At 59.2% G+C, this 21,278-nt stretch overlaps 1 protein-coding gene across 19 annotated transcripts in view; it reads right to left on the reverse strand.

Moving 5' to 3' along the window:
- Positions 1-1,564: 1,564 nt before the first annotated feature.
- RAP1GAP (RAP1 GTPase activating protein) overlaps positions 1,565-21,278 on the reverse strand; it is a 65,727-nt gene continuing 46,013 nt past the window's right edge. For 9 of the 19 annotated variants that reach the window (XM_086715943.1, XM_086715942.1, XM_086715948.1 and 6 more), the window contains 20 exons: positions 20,912-20,950; positions 20,261-20,446; positions 18,013-18,116; positions 17,673-17,751; positions 17,261-17,314; positions 16,096-16,179; positions 15,789-15,889; positions 15,526-15,655; positions 14,326-14,481; positions 13,818-13,889; positions 13,087-13,173; positions 12,505-12,642; positions 10,503-10,634; positions 8,638-8,715; positions 7,623-7,732; positions 6,543-6,698; positions 4,879-5,002; positions 3,785-3,887; positions 3,336-3,439; positions 1,565-2,605 (listed from right to left, as the gene is read on the reverse strand). In XM_086715943.1, the coding sequence (XP_086572069.1) occupies positions 1,763-2,605; positions 3,336-3,439; positions 3,785-3,887; positions 4,879-5,002; positions 6,543-6,698; positions 7,623-7,732; positions 8,638-8,715; positions 10,503-10,634; positions 12,505-12,642; positions 13,087-13,173; positions 13,818-13,889; positions 14,326-14,481; positions 15,526-15,655; positions 15,789-15,889; positions 16,096-16,179; positions 17,261-17,314; positions 17,673-17,751; positions 18,013-18,116; positions 20,261-20,446; positions 20,912-20,950 (2,880 nt within the window). In that variant the 3' untranslated portion in view covers positions 1,565-1,762. Of the gene's footprint in view, positions 2,606-3,016; positions 3,059-3,335; positions 3,471-3,784; positions 3,888-4,878; positions 5,003-6,542; positions 6,699-7,622; positions 7,733-8,637; positions 8,716-10,502; positions 10,635-12,504; positions 12,643-13,086; positions 13,174-13,817; positions 13,890-14,325; positions 14,482-15,525; positions 15,656-15,788; positions 15,890-16,095; positions 16,180-17,260; positions 17,315-17,672; positions 17,752-18,012; positions 18,117-20,260; positions 20,447-20,911; positions 20,951-21,278 lie in introns of all 19 variants that reach the window. The other 10 variants (XR_015254530.1, XM_086715950.1, XM_086715935.1 and 7 more) reach the window with 10 other exon arrangements.

The following is a 21,278-nucleotide window of genomic DNA, read 5'->3' on the forward strand; positions in this document are numbered from 1 at the left end:
GAGAGGAGATCAAGGAACTCAGAGCCAAGCTCCTGACCTTGGTGCTGAAGTGTGGCTGCCGGCCCTTCGGCGGTGGGATGGGAGGAGACCCGACCAGAGATGGAGAATGGGAGGGGGTGCGATGGCCGGAGAACTGGGGTGCGGTTGTGCAGGGAAGGGCTGGGGCTAGTAGGGGACCCACAGAGCCCAGGGCAGCCTAGAGCCAAACCAGGTGGGTGCGGTTAGGCATCGGGGGTGAGTCACAGCCCCCGGGTGGCCCCAGACATCCTAGCGCCACAGAAGGGCCCTGGCAGGAAGAGCATGGCAGTGGGTGCACTTACCGCCGTCCTCGGGGAGGGCGTGGGGGCTGGTGGCAGGGGATGGGGGGCTGCAAAACTGTCAGGGAGGCCAGGGTAGGTGGCCATCCAGGCTGCCCTTGCTCCTGCACTCCAACCTCAGAGGGGGCCCCCTTCACCCAGTACCCAGGCTGGACTCCCCACTCAGCCCCACATCCCATCAGGTCCTTCACCCAGATGTTCACGCCCCACCCTACCCCCGTCCTTCCAGGCCTGTCCACTGTCCTCCTGCCCTCTGTCCCCAACATCTGCCACCTTGATCCTCCCCTCCCTGCCTGACACTGCCCAGCTGGTCTACACCAGCAGTTCCCAACTGCTATGACAATCCCTCCATGGCTCCCCGCTGCCCTCAGCACAGACCCCTTGACCTGGCATTCAAGGCCATGTGGCCCCTGGCTTCATCTCTACCCTGTCACCTTCCCATCACTCAGAACTGTTTGCTACCTTCCCAGTTCCAGACACTCTCCTCCATACCTCTGCACCTGCAGTTTCCTGCCCTAGGGACACCTTCCTAAGCCTTTCCAGGATGCTCGGTCACCACTGCTGCGGAGTCTTCCATGTCTCCCTCACCCAGCCTGGGCCCCGCCTTGTGCACATGCCCCCCCCCCCGCCCCCAACCCCGTGTCACTCAGTACCTTTGATTGTAACTGCCCTGCGCGGCTGAGCCCCCACCCCTGCCCCCATCAGTCCTGGTAAGCGATCCCTTGGCGCCCCCTGGTGGCCACATTGAGGAAATTCTTGGACTTCACTGAGCAAGAGAAAGGAGAGAGGGAAGCTGGTCTCTGAACACCCACTGTGAACCAGACGCTGTGCCAGGTATTTGATATACCCCGGCCCAGCGAACCCTCATCACAAACCCTTGGGAGAGGTACTACTGCTCCCATTTCACAGAAGTGGAAACTGAGGCTCAAGTTTCTCAAGGCCACCCAGCTAGTAAGAGATGGTCCGGGGACTCAAACCTAGGTCTGCCTGACTTCAGAGCTGTATTCTCCACCCCTCCCTCCCCCGCCTTGGAGAAGGGGAACAGGGTGGAGGGGAGGGCAGCACGGTGGAAAGGAAGCACGCCTGGTGGTCACAGCACCCGTGGTTTGACCGTGGAGGTGCCCCCAGAGCTTAGCAGCTCTGAAGGGTAGGGTGCAGGGGACAGGCAGGCTGGTGCCTCGGCACCACTGAGATCTGTCCGGAGTCGGGCGGGGCAGGGTTCACACAAAGCCAGGCCCAACTCGGGGTACAATAGCGATAAATAGAATTTATTTTGTACAACTGTTACCGACATACACACAGCCACGGGGGCTTCCAAAATGGGTGTTGGGGCCGGAAGGCTGGCCTTTGGCGTGGTGCCTAAAAAGTGTGGACAGACACACACAAGGATGTGGACTCACAGCAGCTGTGCCTGGCTGCCCCTCCGTGGGAGTTGGGTGGAGGGGTCACAAAGGCGAGGCCCATAACTCTAGGCCAGTGAGACCCCGCGACCTGGAGTGCCCAGAGCATGGGATGGCAGGGGTTAAGCTGGGTGCTGGCTGAGAAGCCAGGGAGGTCTCCCTCCCCCCTAAGGGGGTCACTTGTCTGTCACGTGGAGGCAGTGGCCAGGGCATTGGCAGATCTGTGGTAGAGCTTGAGGGTCCAGGAGGGGCAACAGGCAGAGCCAGCTCCCAGCCCCTCAGCCCACCTGGGGTCCCAGGGAGCCCAAGAAGCAAGGGAGGGCAATGGGGGCCCCTGGGAGGACAATCCCCCATTCTGGGGCAGGTGCATGGAATCACAGTCATCACTGACCTCTGAAATAATCTTGTCCACGTGTAGCAGAGGTGCCCAGAGAAGGAGACTGACTTGCCCAAAGTCACACAGCAGAACCCACACTGGAAGCCAGGACTCGGGACTCCCAGCCCAGTGCCCATCCCACCACGTTTCACGTCCCACCGCCTCTGCAACGGGCTCTGTGTACACCAAGATATCTCAATCCTGCCCTCCCGTCCTGCTCCCCCAGGGGTCCGGAGATGCACCCGGGTGTGACAAAGGGCCCGGAGCGGGGGCAAGCCAGGCCTGGAGTTCTGCTTCAACTGACCACTGCCTGTCCCAGCCTGGGGGGTGGGGATGATGCCAGCAGCTTCCCCCTCCTGGGTCCGGATGGCTCCGCCCCGCAGAGACAGTCCAGACAGGTGGCCAAGGCGGGGGCAGGGGACAGCCCACAGGCTGGTGCTGGCTGTGGGGGCAGAGGTCCTATCCACCTGGAGTTGACACTGCGTCTTCACCTTGTGCTTCTGCGGCCTCACCTGCAGGGTTAAGAGAGAGGAACACACCACGATGCAGGGAGACGGGAGCGGGAAGGGCCTGCCCCAGATCCAGGCTCTGGGTCTTTCCATCCCACTGGGGACCCTCCAGGCCCCTCCCTCCCGGCAACCACCTAGTCCCTTGCAGGCTCCCACCAAATCCTCCTGCTGACTCGTGGGCAGAGGCGAGGCAGCATTTATTAGCCCGGCTGCACAGAAAAGGAAACAGTTCCGGGGAGGGGCCGATGACCTGCCCAAGTCACCCAGCATTTAAGTAGCAGAGGATTCGAATCCAGGTACACAGCTCTCAGCCCAAGGAAGTGACAGAGGAACAGGAGGAGTCACCCCCCTCCTCCCCACTCCCACCCACTCCCACCCTCTCCCCCCAAACAAGAGCTGAGGACTGGGTCTGACCTGCTCAGTTTCACCTTCAGAGCTGGAGCCTGGCTAACAGCCCTGCACAGACAGAGTGGCAGCAAGGCAGGCGACAGGATAGGTGAAGACATGGGGCAGGAGACACAGGCAAGCAGAAGACACTGGTTGTGCCCAGGCCAGATGAGCCCAACCCCTCCTGGCCTCAGGGGGACCTCGTGGTCCAGCACCCACCCCTGGTCCCCTTGGACACCTGTCCCCTTCCCCCAACAGCTAACCCCCTCCTGGGTGAGTGTCCCCACAAGGCAGCCTCTAGGCTGGTCACATCCGCCCTGGCCAGCCCTCTGGCAGCTGCACATACCAGCTGGGGCGTGTGCTGCTCAGATGCCTCCAGCTGGATCTTGATCTCGGGACACGCAGGGTCCCCCGACTTGCTGGCGTCGGGATGGGGTGACCGGGAGGGTCCTGGGGAGGGGGGCAGGAGGGAGCCACCTCACTGGCCGCGGGGAGGCACCAAGGAGATGGACGCATGGATGGGCGGTAGGCACTGGTGCTCCGCGACCCTGCCCCACCCCTAACTCCCGCCTTTACCCACCCCTCTGTCATCCTCCGAGACCCTTCCAGAAGCCATGAGCCCTCAAGCGTCTTAGGCCAGATAATGACCCACCCACTGTCCCCTATGTCAGGGGAAGTCCCGTCACACACCCACCACCTGGGGCATGAGAAGTCGTCTCGACCCTCTGTGCCTATCCCTGTCCCTCTCCTGCCACGAGAATGCCTTGGCAGGGGAAGCTGTCTGCGGCCTGGTACCTGGGGAGCTGCCCCCACTCGTGGTGCTGACACTATCCTCCAGCCACGTGCTATAGATGAAGGAGTCCCGCTTGTGGGGCGTCCCTGAGGACGAGACGCTCTCCTGGGGATGGGAGAAAAAGGGAGGTTAGCCCTCGTCCGTGGCACTGGCTTTGCTTCCCTCCCCTCTCCCAGCGTCCTCTGCCTGCTGCAACCCACACACCCTCACCCTTGTGCCCCTGCAAAGAGGATGGGGGCCCAGCCACGTCTGCCCCGGGGAGACCCGGAGGACAGAGTAGGAACAGGCACAGTCCCAGCCGTTACACCACACACCCCCACGCGTTCATTCGGCAAACATTCACTGATGTTCTCCTGGGCCAAACCACTGAGAGAAATCAGGCCCGGTTCCCGCCCTCAGACACTGAGGTCTAGGAGGCAAGACAGACTGTGAAGAACTATTACAATCCTAGAGTCTGGGCCCCATCGGGCAGGGCCGCGGTCTGCCCTGTTCCCTGCTGCACCTGCAGCACCTGGAACGGGGCCTGGCAAGGAACACGTGGCCGCTAAAGGTTTGATGAATGAAGAATGACACAAGGGTGCTAGGGGCAAAGCCCCAGGGGGGCCTGCGAGAACATTAAACGGGGGGCGGGGGGTGGTTCCTAACCTACCCCAGGACTAGGCAGCTTTCAGAGGTGATGTGAGGCTGAGTCAAGAAGGATGAGTAGGAGTCAGTCGGACAGAGAGGGAAAGAGGAGGCAGGCAGAGTCTTCCAGACAGAGGAAATGGCAAGTGCAAAGGTCCAGAGGTGGGGTAAGCCTGGTATGTTGGAGGGACTGCAAAGGAGCGCAGATTGGCCGAAGTGGTGAGAGATGCAGGGGTAGGGAGGGACCAGATCTTCAACGGTCTCAGAGATTGGGTGCTCTGTGGGCAACACTGGGGAGCCATGGAAGGCTTTACAGTAAGGGAGGGTTAGTCTGCATTGCTCCTTTGGACTGGGTCCCCTGATCTCATCTCAGTCACACCCAAGCTCATGTTTCTGCCTGCAGCATCTACGGGGACCAAAGAGCCCCCCCTCCGGGCCACTGTAGAGCGCCAACGTTCCCTGGGCCTCTCACCAGGCCTGTGTCATCCGCGTCCACACCCTCGGTCTCCTCCACCACGCTGGCGAAGCTGCTGGCACTGGACGAGGAGCGGGAGAAGTCCTTCAGCACTTCGGCTCTCTGGGCTGCCGTCTCCGCTCTGCCAGACAGCACCCCGTGAGCCCACGTCTGCTCTGGGCTCCTCCTGAGCCAGACCCCGGTTCCCTGCCCCGGGAGGCCCAGCCTGCAGCCAGCCAAGTACCTCTGTGCCCCCCATGACGGCTGCCTAGGCCTCTGAGGCTCCCCACCACCACTGTCCTTCCTAATTCATGGATCTGAGCATGCCCCTCCCCTGTGCAAAGCCCTCTCGTGGCTCCCCGTTGTCCCAGATAGTCTAATTTCCCTGGCTTGGTATTCAGTAATAATAGTAACTATTAACAATAAAACTATGGTCTAGTGCATGCTTGACTGGGCCAGGCACTGTTTCAAGTGCCTTTGCCCGAGTGGTCTCATTGCTATCATTATTAGACCCACTCTGCAGATGAGGAAACACTGAGGAAACACCGTTCAGAGAGGGTGGGTGCCCAGCCCAAGGTCACCCAGCCATAGGTGGGAGAAAGGGGCTTGGACCCAGGCCTTCCAACTCCACACTCTACTCTCAACCCTCTCAGTTTTGCTCCAGGCCCAGGACTTTGTGTCTCCCGCCTGGAGTCTCACTCCTTCCCTCAATTCCCAAAAAGCAAATTCATCTTTCAAAACTCAGCCAAGGTTTTGAAGCGTCTCCTCCCTGATTCCTCCTCTCAAGGTGGGAATAGACCTCCTCACTCTGGGTGTGCGAGCCCTGTCTCTCCCTGTCCCTGCCATCCATTCCCGCTTCTCTGTTTACCTGCCTGACTCTTCAGCAGAGCACAGTCCTCTGGAGCCACAGCGTTGAAGGGAGGGGTGGCCCCTCCTGCGTCCGTTCTTCCCCACCCCACCTCTTCACATCGTACCCACAGTCGGGTTCGAAAGTCTCACTCCTCTTAACTAAAATCCCAAAGGCTCTTTCCTGGCCCCACTTAGAGTAAAGCGCAAAGTTCTCAATATGGCTTCCAAAGCCTGGATCTAGCCCTGCCCACCTTGCTGACCTCATCTCCGACATCACCCAGCACAACGTCTGCCGGGGCCCAGCTCCTCACTCACTGAGCTCCAACCGTACCACCCTTCTTTCAATCCTTCAAGCACGCCTCAGGGCCTTTGTGCTTGCTCTGCTTCTCTTCCTTCTGCCATGCCAGTCCTAGCAGGGCTGGCTCTTCAATGAGCTCTCAATTGAAGCCTCCCCCATATCTGGATGTCTTCCCTGAGCACCACCTACCCCCCGCCCACCTGATCATTCCCCACTGCACCCCCAGCTTTGTTGTTCTCTTGTGGCACCGTCTAGAAATAGTTCATCAGGTCATGCTACTCTGGACCGTCAGCTCCACGAGGCAGGGGTTGTGTGTGCCCAGCTCACTGCTGGACCTGGAGCCTGGCATGGGGCCCGGCATGAATGAAGCTCTCAGTGGGTATAGGTACGTGTCAACGGAGGGCCTGCGAGAGTACCCAGGCACCCCTGACGCCCTGGTGTGGCAGCACCAATGCTCCCAGGCAGCCCCAGGCCCACGCAGGGACTGGAAAGGGTGAGTCCGAGCCCCCTGGCTCGGCGTGCCCCAAACCCCAACCTGTTCTTGGTCGTGGGCATCTCTGGGGAGCTCTGAGTGGATGAGTTCTCCGACTTGGGCTCTTGTGAGACGTGCCCGCTGTCTGGGGTCTTCTGGCCGGCGGGGGGACTCTCCCTGCGGGGCACACGGGGGCAGCGGGGGGATTCAGCACCAGGCCTGGCACCAAGGGTAGAACGAGGCCCAGGTGGTGAGAGAAGGTCACGGGCGCCTCCTGCCTCGTCCCCGCACCCTAGATCCTCAGGGGCCAACCCCAGAGCAGTCCCTGCAGCTCCCTGGCTGGCCTGGCCGGCGAGAGGAACAGGCAGTGATGGAGTGCCCACGTAAGACAGCACCCTCCTTATCCCTGGTACGGATAAGGAAACTGGAGTCCAGAGATGGGAAGGAATCCGTCCAGGGACGCACAGCTAGGACATGGCAAAGCCAAGGCTTAAATCCAGGGTTCACAGGATTCTGGGCTCTCGTGGCCGTGAGGACGGCACCACCTCCGCTCTGGGGGGCTCAGCGCACCTGCCCTGCTTCATGCGCTCTACACCATACCTCTGCCGCAGCCCCGGGTTGTTGCTCATGTGCTTGTCCTCATTTTCCAGATCGGGACAGTGGGGCTCAGAGAGGTACGGTGACTTTTCCAGAGTCACACAGCCCCAGTGTGGTAGAGACAGGACTCACATTCAGGAACTATCCTCCGCTTCCCAGGGGCTGTTCCGCTGCTCGTATGGCGTGCTGCCTGCACACTGCCTGCACAGACGCATCCGCAGACCCCCACAGACCAGGCCGTAAATCCCGGCTCTGCCTCCCCCGGGTTGCGTGACCTGGGCAGGCAACTCCTGAGCCCTCTCCCCTACAGCATCTTGACATGCAAGGTGTGACCCCCTGGGGAGCCACCAGAACCGCTGAACCGATGAAGGCATCTCATGTTAGGTGACGAGCTGGCCCTGGGGCCTGACACACAGCAGGTACCTGACTGTCCCCAGAAAGGGACAGGGAGCAGAAGAGTGGGCACTCCCTCCTGCCTGCGTACCTTTGCCACAGCACGGGGGTCAGGGAAGGGGCTGGGGATGACAGGGGACCCATCCCACCCACCTTTTCTCCTGCACTTCCTGTATATTCTCGATCCCGATGGCGCTGCTGCGGCGAGAGCCAAACGGGCCCGACTTCTTCCTCGTGGGGCTCTTCCCAGGGACGATCAGTGACTGCAGGGAAAGGGCCCAACTCAGTGCCCACCTGCCCTGGGAGAGCCACTGTCCCCCACATACCACCTGGGGCCCTGCTGCCCCAGGCCCTGAAGCAGAGGCAGTGAACAAGAAAGAATGAGAGGAATGCCCATCTCCAGAGACAGCCCTTCAAGTTAACAGAGAGGGAAGTAGGCCTGGTGAGGGCGAGGGCGCTCGAGATCACATAGCAGGGCAGCGCCTGGAACCGCATCCCAGGCCGAGTCCTCAGAATGGCTACCGGCTCTCGGCCCCTCGGGGGTATCATGGGACCTGAAGCCTCAGGGCAGCGGGGAGACAGTGGATGTAGCAACATAAACCCCTGCCCCACCTCGGAATCTCCAAACTGGCTGGGGGAGATTCGGGCCCAGCAGTTGCAAGATACCTTCCCTCCCCCAGTTTCTAACCACACGAGGGGGGGATGCCCCAGGCACCAGAAGCATGCCCCAGCTTCTCTGGGGAGGCGGGAAGGCGGGCCCCAGGGAGGCACGGAGGGGCAGGAAACCCTAGGCCAGTTCATGGTGCGGAGGGGGAATCAGGGCAGAGGAGAGGGATGGAGGTCCATGCAGAACTGGCGATATTGGGGGACGTGCGGCTGGGCATAGGGTCTTTGGGCACCAGATTCCGGCAGGGACTGGGTGAGGGTCCCCAGGGCCAGGGCAGGGCCAGAAGCCCCTGGTGGGGGGCGCTGGCTCTGACACAGGTACCAGGCCCCAAAGCAGGTGCTGAGTGCCATCAGAGCTGCCGGCACCCCATCCTGCACACCCCCGGGCCCGGCCCAGGGGAAGGGGGGGGGCAACGTCCCCAATATGGCCTCCGTCCTGAGAGCGAGCAGAGAACAGCACGTGCAGGCAGCCTCCAGAGCCGGCGGCCCCGCGGACGACAACCTCTTCCACCGTTCCTATGCCTATGGCACTGCCCCGGCGTCCGAATCTACTCGCGCTTTTCCCAGGAATAAGCAATGACTGGCAAGCAGCAGAGGGCGGGGGCAGAGAGAGACAGACAGACAGACATGGAGAAAGACAGAGAGAGGTTGAGATGGGGTTGACAGAGAGGGACACGGCCAGGAAGGGGCGGCACAGCGGACGGGGGAAAGATTGGCCAATAGACAGAGACACAGGTAGGGACATGTGGGGGAACACACGGAGGTCACAGAGTGAAAGACAGACAGAGAGACAGAGATGGAAAGAACGGGGAGGCAGAAAGGAGGAAGCAGGGAGAGAAAAGTGTGGGGAAAGAGGAAGAAGAGGAGGAGGACGAAGGTGTCAGTGGGGGGAGCAGGAGGGAAAGAAAGAGAAGGGAAACCAGGGAAAATGCAGACGGTAGAAGGAAAAGGAAACAGCAGGAGAGAAGAGAGTTGTGCAAAAAACAAAAACAGAAATGGGTCTGGTTACTGCCATGGTGGGTGCTGCTGGCCTGGCCCGGCCCCGGGGCCCCTTCTACAGCACCCACAGGAGGCTAGGCCACTCGGCGGGAAGGGAGGGGGTGGGCCCGCTTCTCCAGTGACAGTGGGCTTGGTGACTGCAGGACGGCAGAGGTCCCGCCTTGTTCCCCGGGCCGGGCCAGACCATGGGGCAGGGGTGGCTGGGGGGTTGGGGGGTGGGGAATCTCCTGCCATGTGACACGGCCTTACAGCACTGAGCACAGGGCTTGGCATGCAGCATACAGCGATAAAGGACAGAAGTAAGGACGGACAGATCAGTGGAAGAAAGATGGACGGACAAGGAGGAGCAGAGTTGCGTGTGCAATGCCAGGGGTGGCCACTAGGCGGCGGAAAGCCGATGAGCCCACAGCCGAAGGCCTCACCCACCCCGTGCGCCCAGCACCCCCCCGCTCAGTGTTAGCAGCAGAATCCCACAGAGGCTGGCAGACAGGAAGTAATCACACAGCAGGTGCTCACACAGAAGCCCAGTTCCTGACACACAATAGGGAGCCACAACCACAGAGGCCCTGACACACAGTAGGTGCTGACACAGCAGTCTAGGGCCAGGGACACAGAAATAGATGCTCACAGAATAAATGTTCACACCACACAGCTCACTTCCTGGCACAGAGCGCAGATTCACTGATATCCAGGGCTTGGCACATATTGTGTGCTCAGTCAGGAGTTCATCTCCTGACATACGCTGGGTTCTCACAGAATAACCCAGGGCTGGGCATACAGTAGATACTTACAGAGTCGATGCCCGCACAGCAGCCCGGGACCTGACACACAGTAGGTGCTCATGGAAACTCAGGGCGGGCCCACAGTAGATGCTCACACAGTACACGTCCACATGGCAACCCAGGTCCTGACACAGTAGGTGCTCACATAGCAGCCCAAGTCCCCACACACAGGAGGCACCCACCCGCATCTCAGAGCCAGGCACACAGCAGGTGCTCACACAGAAATCCAGGTCCTGACACACAGTAGATGCTCCCGGCAACTCAAGGCTTGACATTAGGTGCCCACAAAGCAGCCCGATTCCCAGCACGTGATAGACAGTAGGTGCTCGATAAAGAGTGTCAGATAGAGAGAGCCCCAGAGCTGACCCACAGAAAGCCACCTGAATAAGGGGCCAGGAGGAGGGAAGGGGGCTGCAGGCTCTGTGCACCCCGGTGTCATGGCCCGGACATTGGACCCCCATGGAGAGCAGTGGCTAGACTGAGTCTAGAACCCAGGCTGGGCACTCAAATGCCAGGGCAATGGGAGGAGGCGGGGCCGGGCCTCGGAGGTCGGGGAGAGCGGAGGGCTACTGGGGGTGGCACTCACTATTCCAGCTGCCTTGGCCAGGTCAGGGTTGTTGGGGGCAAAGCTCCCGCTGTGGCTGGTGGACACGGTGTTGGGTTTCTTGTTGCTTAGTCCCATGGCATCCATGGACTGGCTGCGGCTCCGGATGACCCGCTGTGAAGGTGGGGTGGGAGTGGAGGCGGCACAGACTTCATGAGGTCCCACCCCCCCCACAGAAACCCAGGAGCCCAGGCGTCTGGCCCCTCCCCACCAATGCCACTCCAGGGGACCCCCGGAAGTCCCTGCCTGTGAGGCCCCAGGAGAGGTGAGTGCACATGGTGCCTAAGGGCAGTTTGGGCCTCAGCTCTGCCACCAGCCTGCTGGGGGCCGTTGGGCAAGCCACTTCACCTCTCTGAGCCTCCCGGGACTCTCATGTGGCTGCTGTAAGGACCGCAGAAGATGCTGGGGCATGAGCCAGAGCACGCAGAGAGCCCTCCAGAAACCTCAGTTTCTTGCTTTTAGGGCTTCCTCCCCCGGCTTTTCTTTCCTCCTTCTCTCCTTTTCTTCCTTGCTTTTTTCAGCCAATCTACACTGAACATTTCCTATGGGGCCAGGTACTTTATTCTCATTTTCTCACTCAATGCACCCTACCAGGTGGGCATTATTATCATGCCCATTTTACAAATGAGATGAGCCTGGAACCCAGATGCCAAATCACATGCCCTTCACTGTGGGCTCTACGGCCTCTAAGAAATTCTTTGACCTAATCCGGCACCTACTAGATTTGAGACCACTGGAGCCCTTCCTCAAGAGCCCCCAGACCCATGTTCACCCCACCCATTCCCGGTCTCTGGTGGGCACAGGCAGGGCTCTCCTCAGGCCCCTTTCTCAAAGAAAGTCTGTTCGCCTAAGTCCAGGGCAGGCCCGGGCAGCTGGGCCAATCCCCTTATGCAAACCCGCGTCTCCAGCTTTGCTGTCTGCCCTGGGGTGACGGTGAGGCCCAACCAGCCTGGCTGGGCACCCAGAGGATGGGCAGCCCCCCTCCTGGGAGCGGAGAAGGTGGCAAAGGAGCCACAGCCTGGGGACCTGCAGCTTGGGGGCGTCCAGGCCCTACGGGGGAAAGAGACACTCCCTCCTCCTCTCTCACTTTGGACAGCAGTTGCTGAGGTAGGTGGGCTTTTGAACTTACGTTGCACTAATCTAGCTGCTTTACAAATGATTCTCAACAGTTGTATGAAGTAAACGGCCATTGCTCTACCCAGTGGATAGAGAAACTGAGGCTCAGGGGTGCCTGGCTGGCTCAGTTGGAAGAGCATGCGACTCGATCTCAGGGTCGTGGGTTTGAGCCCCATGTTGAGTGCAGAGACTACTTAAACAAATACAACTTGAAAAAAAAGAAACGAAAGAAACTGAGGCTCAGAGGATGCTCAAGCTGGTAAGTGAACCCAGGCCGTCTGTACTCTTAACTCTAAGATAATGCGGAGACAGCCATGGTAGGTCACACAGGCCTAAGGTCATACAGGCCAGGTTCCTCTCCTACAGCCACTCGGTTCACAAATGGCATCTCAGACTTCTGTTTCTCTCCCTCAGTGAGGACGGAGACCTCCTCCCCCCTTCTCTGCCTGCTGACCTGGTAGCCACCACCAGAGGCACCAGAGGCACTTGGTTGCCGCTCAGAGGGCTCGAACCTTCGCGGAACTCCCAGGTAGACTCCACCCCCAAGCCTAGGCCCCGCCTCCAACCATTAACTCCTCCCAAGTCAGAGCCCCACCCTAAAGCCTAGGTCCGTCCTGAGGCTCGCTGTCACCTAGCCTCTCGCTGTCACCCAGACTCCACGCCCAGGTACTTGCCACCTAGCTCCTAGCTCTTCTCACGTCTAACAACCCCACCCCCAGACTCCACCCAGAGCTCCGCCCCCACCCGACTCCACCCCCAATGCGAGCCGCCTCTAGCCGCCCCTCCAAGCCTCGTCCATAGTCCCACCCCCGACTCCACCCCAGCCAGGTCCCAGTTTCTCTGCCCCAGGTAGACCCTGGCCCTTCACCTTAAAAGACTCGAAGAATCCGCCGCCCCCGCCGCCATTCTCCATCTTGTCCTCGTCACCGCCCAGGCCCATCATGGACTGGCTGTGGATGTGCAGTTCCTCATAGAGCGTCTCCAGGAGGGCAGCCCGTGTCCGCTCCTGTGGGCCAGGTCGAGGCCATCAGGAGAGACCCCAGTGATTGGCCCTTGGTTCTACAATTCGAATCCTGGCCACCTTCTCTGAGTCAGTAGGGAGTGGGCCTGGGCCCAGGGCCCCAGGAGCCCATGCTGGCTTCCCTGGGACCCCCACCTCGCAGCTCCAGCAGCGCTCAAGGCTGCACATGTCCCAACCCACGGTCTGCCCCTTCCCCCATGGTGTCCTCTGTGCCAGCCTGCCCACCTGTGAGCACCTCCTGGGACATTCCTCACATACCCCTAGAAATGTCCTAATTCTCCCTGGACCACAGCCCTGCTGCCCCTAAATCCACCCCACCCCAGACAGCTCTCCCGGAGGCCAAAGTCTGAACCTGGCATTTCCCTCCCCAGGGGCAAGGCTGAAATGCCAGGTTGCAGGCAGGGGTTCAGCCCAACAGCCCATCCTCACCTCCAGTTTGGCAAACTTCTCTGCCTTGTAGCAGGCATATTCAGCATTGATCAGCTTTGTCAGCAAAAACTCCTGGAACTCAGGCCCCTGGGAGCCCCCAAGCGTGGAGAGGAGAGAAAGGGCTCAGGTGAACACAGAGACAAGGGGCTGGAGCTCCTGAGCCGCACCCTGCTGGGGCCCTGGGGCCATCCTCATCTCTCTCAGAAGGGGGCCTCCTTGGCCTCAGCCCCCCAGCCCAGGTACCTGTGAGGGCCCCCTAGGCCCTTCATGGTTGCCCACCCCTTGGAAGAGCAGACCTCACAGATGCAAGGGGCTGGCTGGGGTCTCCCACTGCCTCAGTATGGGGGGAGAAGTGAGGGGCCTGAAGCCAAGGCTCGAGGTGTGGCTTCTGAGAGATGAGAGAAATGTGTTGCCCCCTTCCCAAACATTTTAGAAGGAAGAAGACTGTAATTGTCAAAAAGATAATACAAGTTAGGAAGGGCCACAGAGCCTCTATGAGAAATCTAAAATAATGATGCAGATTGTTCCCTGACTTTATAAATAAAGACCACAGTGTGTATCCATCCGTGTGAATGAGAAGCCAGTCCCCGGTGACAGGGTTAGGGGAGCCCAGCTGCCCTGGCACACAGTGGGGCCTCAGGACCTCTTACAGCAGACTGTGCACCCCTCCTTCGGCCCCCACCCATTTTGTCCTACTCTGTCCATGACTGGGGCTGGGGGCTGCCCCTCACCTTCCTGAACACAGCAGGGTCCGGGAGGGGGGGCCCAAAGAAGGGCACGTCGTCTCTAGCGGTGACAGAGACCTGGAAGGGAGAGCAGCAGTCTCTGTGGAGTCCCCACCCCAGCCAGAGACCCCTAATTCATCCCTGGCCTGCCCCCTGCTGGGGAAGGTTCAGTGACTGCAGACTGGGTAAGTGAACCCCAGGATTTCAGCTCCTCCATCCTTGGTCCTGAATTTGAATGGTGAGAAAGGGTGGAGGCTCTCAGAGGTCACAGAGGATAGGGAAGGCCTAGGAGGCTAAAGGGTAGAGCAGGGCAACCAGCTCCTTTGAGGCGGGAAAATTGGGGGAGCAGGGAGGGTGGGATGGGAATCCCCCATCAACAGAGCAAGGGGGTTGCTCAGAGCCCTCTGGACAGTCCCCCTATTTACAGGTGGGAGGACTGAGGCTCAGAGAGGTCTCAGAGTGACTCAGGGAGGGGCTGTGGCTGAGAGCCCTGGGAAGCTCCACGATCACCCACCTTGTAGAGCGGGCCATCGGGCCCCCCGCCCTCGGCCTGCACCACCACATAGGCATGCAGGAAGTTGGATGCGATCATGTCAGGCACAAAGGGTGTGTTCTCATCCTGGAAGACTACAGCGACAATGTCGTTCCCGATGTGCCGCTTCCGCTGCAACTGAGCACAGGGCCACAGGCCTTCACAAGCTGGCCGGAGAGGGGCTCCCTGGGCACGGGGGAGGGTGCCCGCAGGAGTGTGGGAGGGCTTGGGGTAGGCAGAAGGGCACGTCTAAGAATTTGCTTCCCCTCAACACAAGGTCGTGAAAAACTTGTTTCAAAATTATTTTAGTTTGCTTGGAATCCCGCGACAGATGAGGAAACTGAGGCCAAGAGAGCAGTGACTTGCGAGGCCCTGCGGTGAGTCAGAGGACTCGAACAAACTCAGGGCTCCTGGTCCCCAGGCTCTACCTCCCAGCCCTTCTCCTAAATGCCCCACACATGGCCTCTCATGAGCAAACGGGTTCCGCTCGGTATACACTCATGCTGCTGAGATGAACGGAGGATCTTCTTAGAAGAAAATCAAAAGACACTAAAAACAAATATTTCCATTTTTCTCACATTACCCTTTTATCCCCCTGGGGTGGGGGCACGGAGGAAGGTAGACAGCCCTGCAGGCAGCCTAGGACAGGAGTTCAGCTCCCAGAATATGCCCCACACTTCCTTGCCTCCAGGCCTCTGAAGAAGGTGGAAGCCATTTTCTCCACCTGGAACATTCCCCCTCCTTCTCCCAGCAACTTTGCAGGCTAAAAATCACTTTATCTGGAAAGCTTTTCTTGACTCCCACCTCTGCCACGTTTAAGTGCCCCCATGTCACCCCACAATGCCCCTTCCCCCCGTAAAAGTACTAATTCACATTTATGGAGCTCTTGATATGTACCAGAGACTGTTCTAGCCACTCTAGATGCATCCCGTCTTATGCTCACCTATGAGGTAGGTGCCATTATCATCCCCATTTCATGGATGTGGAAACTGAGGCTTTCCCAACACTGTAGCAGCTTGTCACCCTGCCCCAGCTAGAGCCCACGAGTTGGGAGAATGGATCATTTCCATCTCTATATCCCAGGGCCCCCTGAACCTGGTGTGGTGAACACTGAACAGACAGGTAGATGCGAGGGACAGGAGGACAGGTGGGAAGCAGGTGGGGGGGGGGTGCCCAGGCTACCTGCTGGGCGTCCCCTTCTGTGTAGGGCAGCTTGGTGGACACGTGAAACATGATCTCCTTGTTGCGGAAGTTGCAGTACACAGACTCGGTCCCCGTCTGCCCGTGGGTCACGTCCAGGCCTCCTCGGAACCTGCCCCGGCCCCCCCCAGGCCATGGCTCAGTCTCCAGCCCCAGCCAGGCCTCTGTGGGGCCAGGACAGGGGCTCCCTCCCTGCCCGAGGGCACGGGTCCAATTAATCGATGCTTGTCCCGCCTAATGCTCACCCTTTAAAGTCCTGCAGTTTGACCTTCTGGCCGAGAAATTCAAGAAACTCCACGAAGGCAGGGCTCTCCTCATTGGTGCTGAAGAGCTCTTCCTCGGAGGTCTGGGGACACATGGGGAACTGAGGTCACCGAGCTAGCGCCGCTAAGCAGCTGCTGTCCCTCCCCCCACCTGCACCCAGAGAAGGCTGGGAGCCTCTCGCACCCCACCCCCAGGTCCTGGGAAATGGAGTCCCTGGGCAGGTGCTCCCAGTGGCAACACATCCACAGCCAGGCGGGTCGGAGGGCAGGGAGGAGAAGGTGAGCGCACCTGCCCCAGCTTCTGATAAATGACTCCAAACTTGAAGTTATTGCTGATAACATGCTCATCAAAGGTGACGATGAGGCGGGAAGCCTGGGGGGAGAGGGTGATGGGTGAAATAGGCCGCTTTTTTAAGTTGCCATTTGTTGCTCTTCGTGCCAAGCACTGTGCCGCGAAGTTTACCTGTGTCATCTCATTCAGTCTTTAGGACAAGCCCACGAGGGAGACAATGCTGCTGTCCCCATTTCCCAAAGGAAGAAACCAAGGTTCAGAGAGCTTAAGTAACTTGTAACTTGCCTAAGGTCAACTGCTGACAAGTGGCAGCGCTGGGACTTGAACTCATGTCCAAAGCGTAAGCTCACTGCTCCTGAGTGTTGCCCACAGGCCCCCTGCCCTATTCCATCCACTCTGTAACATCTAACTTGTTCCTTGGCTCCTCTGTAAACCCACAGTGTCATTCTAGAATGAGCCAGGTCTCACCAACTTGAGTGGAGCCTTGAGAAGTAGCCCCTTCCCTCACCTTGGGCCTCAGTTTCCTCTTTTGTACCCAAGAGGTAACGTCTGATTTCTGAGGCCCCTTCCTTTGGGGGACCTCTCCTGGACCCCACCACCCCTCTCCTCACTCCAGAATTCAGTCAGAGCCACAAGGGCTTACATGCCTTTCGGGGCCACCTTTCCCGGGAAGCACCCCTGACTCACTGAAGACAAGCCACCATCCCTTCCCCACATGGTCATAGCACCTCAAACCCAGCACAAGAGCTGGGAGCATGGCTGCTGTCTACGGGGCAGCGTTTACAGAGGTGCCTGTGTTATTATTCCCCCTCCCCTTTTCCCCTTGGGTCAGAAGGCAAGGCCAGTGGAGTCCCCTGGCTCAGGAACACTGACTGCCTTGGGAGGGTCCCCAAATGGCATTGAGAGTAAGGCCGGCCTCCAAGGCGGACAATACCAAGTTTGAAGGCAGGCCTCCTTTATCCACTGTGCATCGCCGGATAAGACACAGAACAGTTCTGAGCCTCTGCTTCCTCTTCTGCAGACTGGTGACTTTGCAGCATTGTTGTGAGGGTTAACTGAGAGGACTTACGGGAGACACCCGGTACACAACAGGTGCCCAATAAACACCCAGTTCCCTCGTTCCCTACCCACCCCAGTGAGCAGGGCCCAGATGCAGCCATACCTTGGGGTAGAGCACAGGGTAGAATCGATCCACATTCACATCTTCACACACCAGCTGCAGGAAGAGAGAAGGGAGAAGCTGAGGCTGGGGCCTCAGGGCCTCCCTGGCCACCGGCCGCGCGGGCTGGAGAGGACAGCAGCAGAAAGGAGAGGGAACAAGGGAGTTTGCAGCAGGACTAGGGGCTCGCTGTTGCTCAGAATGGGGTCTCCTGTATCCAAAGGTGCTCTAAAGTGACCCAAAAGCACCGGACAGGGGACAGGAGCCCAGAACACATGGCAGCATGCCAACGTCATGGGACACGTGAGAGGTGGGACCTTGGAGACAGGGCTGCAGCACACAGGGCTGGGATGTGGGGCTACAGATGACAGCGTGCCAGCTATGTGCCCACCTAGGGTGCCCAAAGACGCCTCACCTTTGCCATCTGGACCACATTGGGGAACTCAGTGAGGCAGGAGATGGGGATGACATCATGGTGTGTCCGGCACTTGGTCCTGGGAGGAGAAAGCCCGCGCTGAGGGGCGAGGCAGTGGGAAGGAGAGATGGAAGGCCCTCCACACACAATAGGGGCAGAGGGGACACACCCCAGGGAGGACCAGAGGTGACGATGGGGCCAGGCCTGGTTGGGGTGCTAACTTGCTGAGCAGCCTCAGGCAATTCCCTGCCCTCCCTGGGCCTTGGTTAGAAGAGTGGGCTCTTAGATGACAAGACCTCAGCCCCTGCTGCTGTCGCAGGGCCCCTCACCCCACCCTCACCTGAGCAGCAACCGCAGGTGCTCCTGGTCCCCGATGACCTCGTACTTGAGTGAGAAAACAAGGTGGCCCAGGGCAGTGTCCAGTGAGTAGTAATTGAAATGCTCCTGTGGTGGGAGGAGGGGGGGCGGACAGAGGGCAGAGCTGAGCTTGGGGCCTCCAGAAACCAGGCCAGAGAGCCAGCTCGCTCCCAGATGGGGGGCTTTCACCCAGCAGCTGGTGTCATGGCTAATGGCAGACTCTGCATCAGACGGATCTGCCTTCAAATCCTACCTCTGCCACCTGCCAGCTGGGGAGCCTGAGAAGGTCACCTCACCTCTCTGAGCCTCAGTTTCCCGTTCTGTAAAACGGGAGGCCAACTACCTCGTGGGATGGTGGCAGGGGCTGAAAGAGATAAACAGTCTAGCATAGAGTAGGTGTTCGGTGAAGGTTAGTTACTTTGGCTGTCGGGGTCCTCATCAAAGTCAGGACCACATTTGTACCTGCCTCTCTGTCTCCCAGCTCCTGCCCTTCTCGGGGCTGGGCACACAGTAGGTGCTCAATAAAAATACTCTGATTGATTGCTCAATTTGTGGCTCTCTGGCCCCTGAAGCCAGGGCTCGTGAGAAACAGGAAGTGAAACATCTCATGAACACACTGGGCGGCTCACTGGACAGGTTCCCACCCTCCTGCCTCACCTGGAGAAGCTACAGGGTTGGGAAGAAATCTTGCAGAAGGCCCGAGGGGAAGCTGTGGCAGGAACGGTACCCCCAGAGAGGAGCCCGGGGCTGGCACCTCCAGAGGGGGAAGTCCTCAAATCAAGGGCAGGCCAGGAGTGCCAAGATATTCCACCTCAGCCCGGCCCTGGGCTCCCCCTGCTGGCCCTGGCCCTGGCAGTGGGGCTGGCTCCCAGCCACACCCTAGGAGTCATCCTGGAAGTCAGTTCTGTTGAAACGTGAACACCTGTGCTCGGAGGGCAGGAAGAGAAGGAGGCAGGGGCAGGGGATGTGCCCCACAAATCCGCAGCTCGGGGACAGTCTGAGTGGGCCTGGAGCCAAGAGTCCCCCTCAGCCCTGCCTGGGGACAGAGTGGCGGAAACCCCCAAATGCTTGGCACCATCTGCAGAGAGGGAGTGGCAGGTCCTTGGCAAAGAGGGCTGCGCTGAAGTCCTCGAGTCCTCTGAGCCAAGAGCATAAACCCTCCCGGCACGTCTTAAGGGAAGGTCAGCTGGAGGTAGGTCCAATTCCTGGCTCAGTAATTGTGTGACCTTGGCCAAGAACTTCACCTCTATGAGCCTCAGTTTCCTCTTCTGTAAAAACGAGAGCAATCCTGATCTCACAGAGTAACTATGAAAATGTAGTAATAGCTAATGTTAAGTACTTACTATGTGCCCGGCATGGTTCTCTATACTTCACATGTACTTTTGTTATCCTCATTTTTACAGATGAGGAAACGGGCTCAGGAAGGTCAAACGACTTGCCCAAGGTCACACCATCAATAAATGGAAGAGCCAAGATACACACGCAGGCCATGAGACTCCAGAACCCACACCCCACTCCACCAGCTGGGCTGGAGATGGACAGAGGTACAGCAGCTGGCGTGGGGCCTGGCACGCACTAGATCCCAGCATGGGACCTCCCCTCCAGCTACCACAATCTCACCCGGTAACTTCTGCCTGGAGCACTGCTGGGTGACACTCTGACCAGTTGTTACTGGGCAGGATCCCTGCTCTGGGGCTGGAGACGGGGCAGGGGTTTGTGCCAAGCCAGGTCAGGCCATGACACTACACTAGTCTCCCAGCCCTGACCTCACGCTACCTGAGGGCAGGGCCCGGGTCTGTTTGGTTTGCTGCTGCACTCCTGGTGCCTAGAACACGGCTGGCACACAGCTGGTGCTCATTATTTTCTAACCTTGACTGAGCACTCACTCTATGTTGGACCCCATTCTAAATACCTTACAAGCATCGTTCTCATTAAAGCTGTGCAGCATCCCCCTGAGGTGGGTGTCATCACCCTCTCTGTGTTTATGGATGAGGAAACAGAGGCACGGGGAGGGTAAGTGACTTGCCCATTGTCCCACGTAGCAAGTGACAGAGCCAGGATCGTGCCGCGGTAGTCTCTGATGTTAACCACTATGCCATAATGTTTGTTGAATGAAAGCGTGAATCCACCACAAATGTTCCGGGACGTGGGACTCAGGACTACCACCCAGCCCCAGCCCTTGGGTTTGGCTCCCTCCCGGGCCCAGCCCCCAACACCAGCGGGCCACCCACCTTGCCAAGAAAGTGCTTCCGGTAGATGCGGGCTGTGGGGTTGCACTCGAGCTTCACCTTGGTCGTGGGTGACTGCAGCGGCTCTGTCTCTGGGATGCTGGTGATTTCGTGGTTGGTGCCTTCAATCCAGTAGCCCCCGAACTGGGGCAGCAGGATGAGGGGGAAAGGTCCTTCTCGCCCCAGGACCTGACGGAGGACTCAGCTGAGAGCCACCCACACTGCACCCTACCAGGGCCCCAGGACACCCTCCAACTCAGACCCAGGGTCACTTCTGCCACGGCTTAGGAGAGCTAGGGAACAACCCAGAGCCCACGTGGACCCCAGGGCTTGCATCCACCCCCCCAGCGTACTTGCTCCAGCCCTTTCCGTCCTACTGCAGGCACAGACCCAGGCCACATGGAACCCCCTGTTCCAGTCTCCAAGAATGGGGACTTGGTTCGGGAAGGTAGAGCTGGGAGAATGACCTTGGCCAAGAGGCTGAAACGTCGGGATTAAAGGCCTAAGGGTTCACATGGACTCTATAAAGACTTGGGCCAGTAAACTGAGGCCCCAGAGCCCATGGCAAGGTCTATGGTCAGGCTCCTGGCAGGGAGGAGGACCTGAGAGTCCAGACTCGGGGTGAGGATGGGCTCAGGGGGTCCAGCCAGTTACCTCATGGACGCTCGGATAGGGAATGTAGTCCTCCTCTGTCTACAAAACACAAGCAGGCCAGAGACCCAGCTGGGGTGGGACCCTCACCCTTTACTTACTTCCAGTCTCCCCAGAATGCTCCATTGCTCAGCCAGCCACCTGGGCTGGGAGTGTGGATGGGGCTGTGTCATCTCCCCAGGGCTTCCCAGGGGTGACCCCATGAGGCCGGGGCTGAGCAAGCTTAGCTCAGTGAGTGCTGGCAGTCTCCCCTGGGTGTCTCTCTGCCTGGGGAAAAGGAGGCTCACCGCCTCCCCAGAAGAAACCCAGGGACCAGTGATTCTCAGTGCATCAGAATGGCCCTTGAGGGCTCCTTAAACACGCACTGCTG

The sequence above is a fragment of the Puma concolor genome, chromosome C1, assembly GCF_028749965.1.
Source record: "Puma concolor isolate L17-30 chromosome C1, mPumCon1.1.hap2, whole genome shotgun sequence".
NCBI lineage: Eukaryota > Metazoa > Chordata > Mammalia > Carnivora > Felidae > Puma > Puma concolor.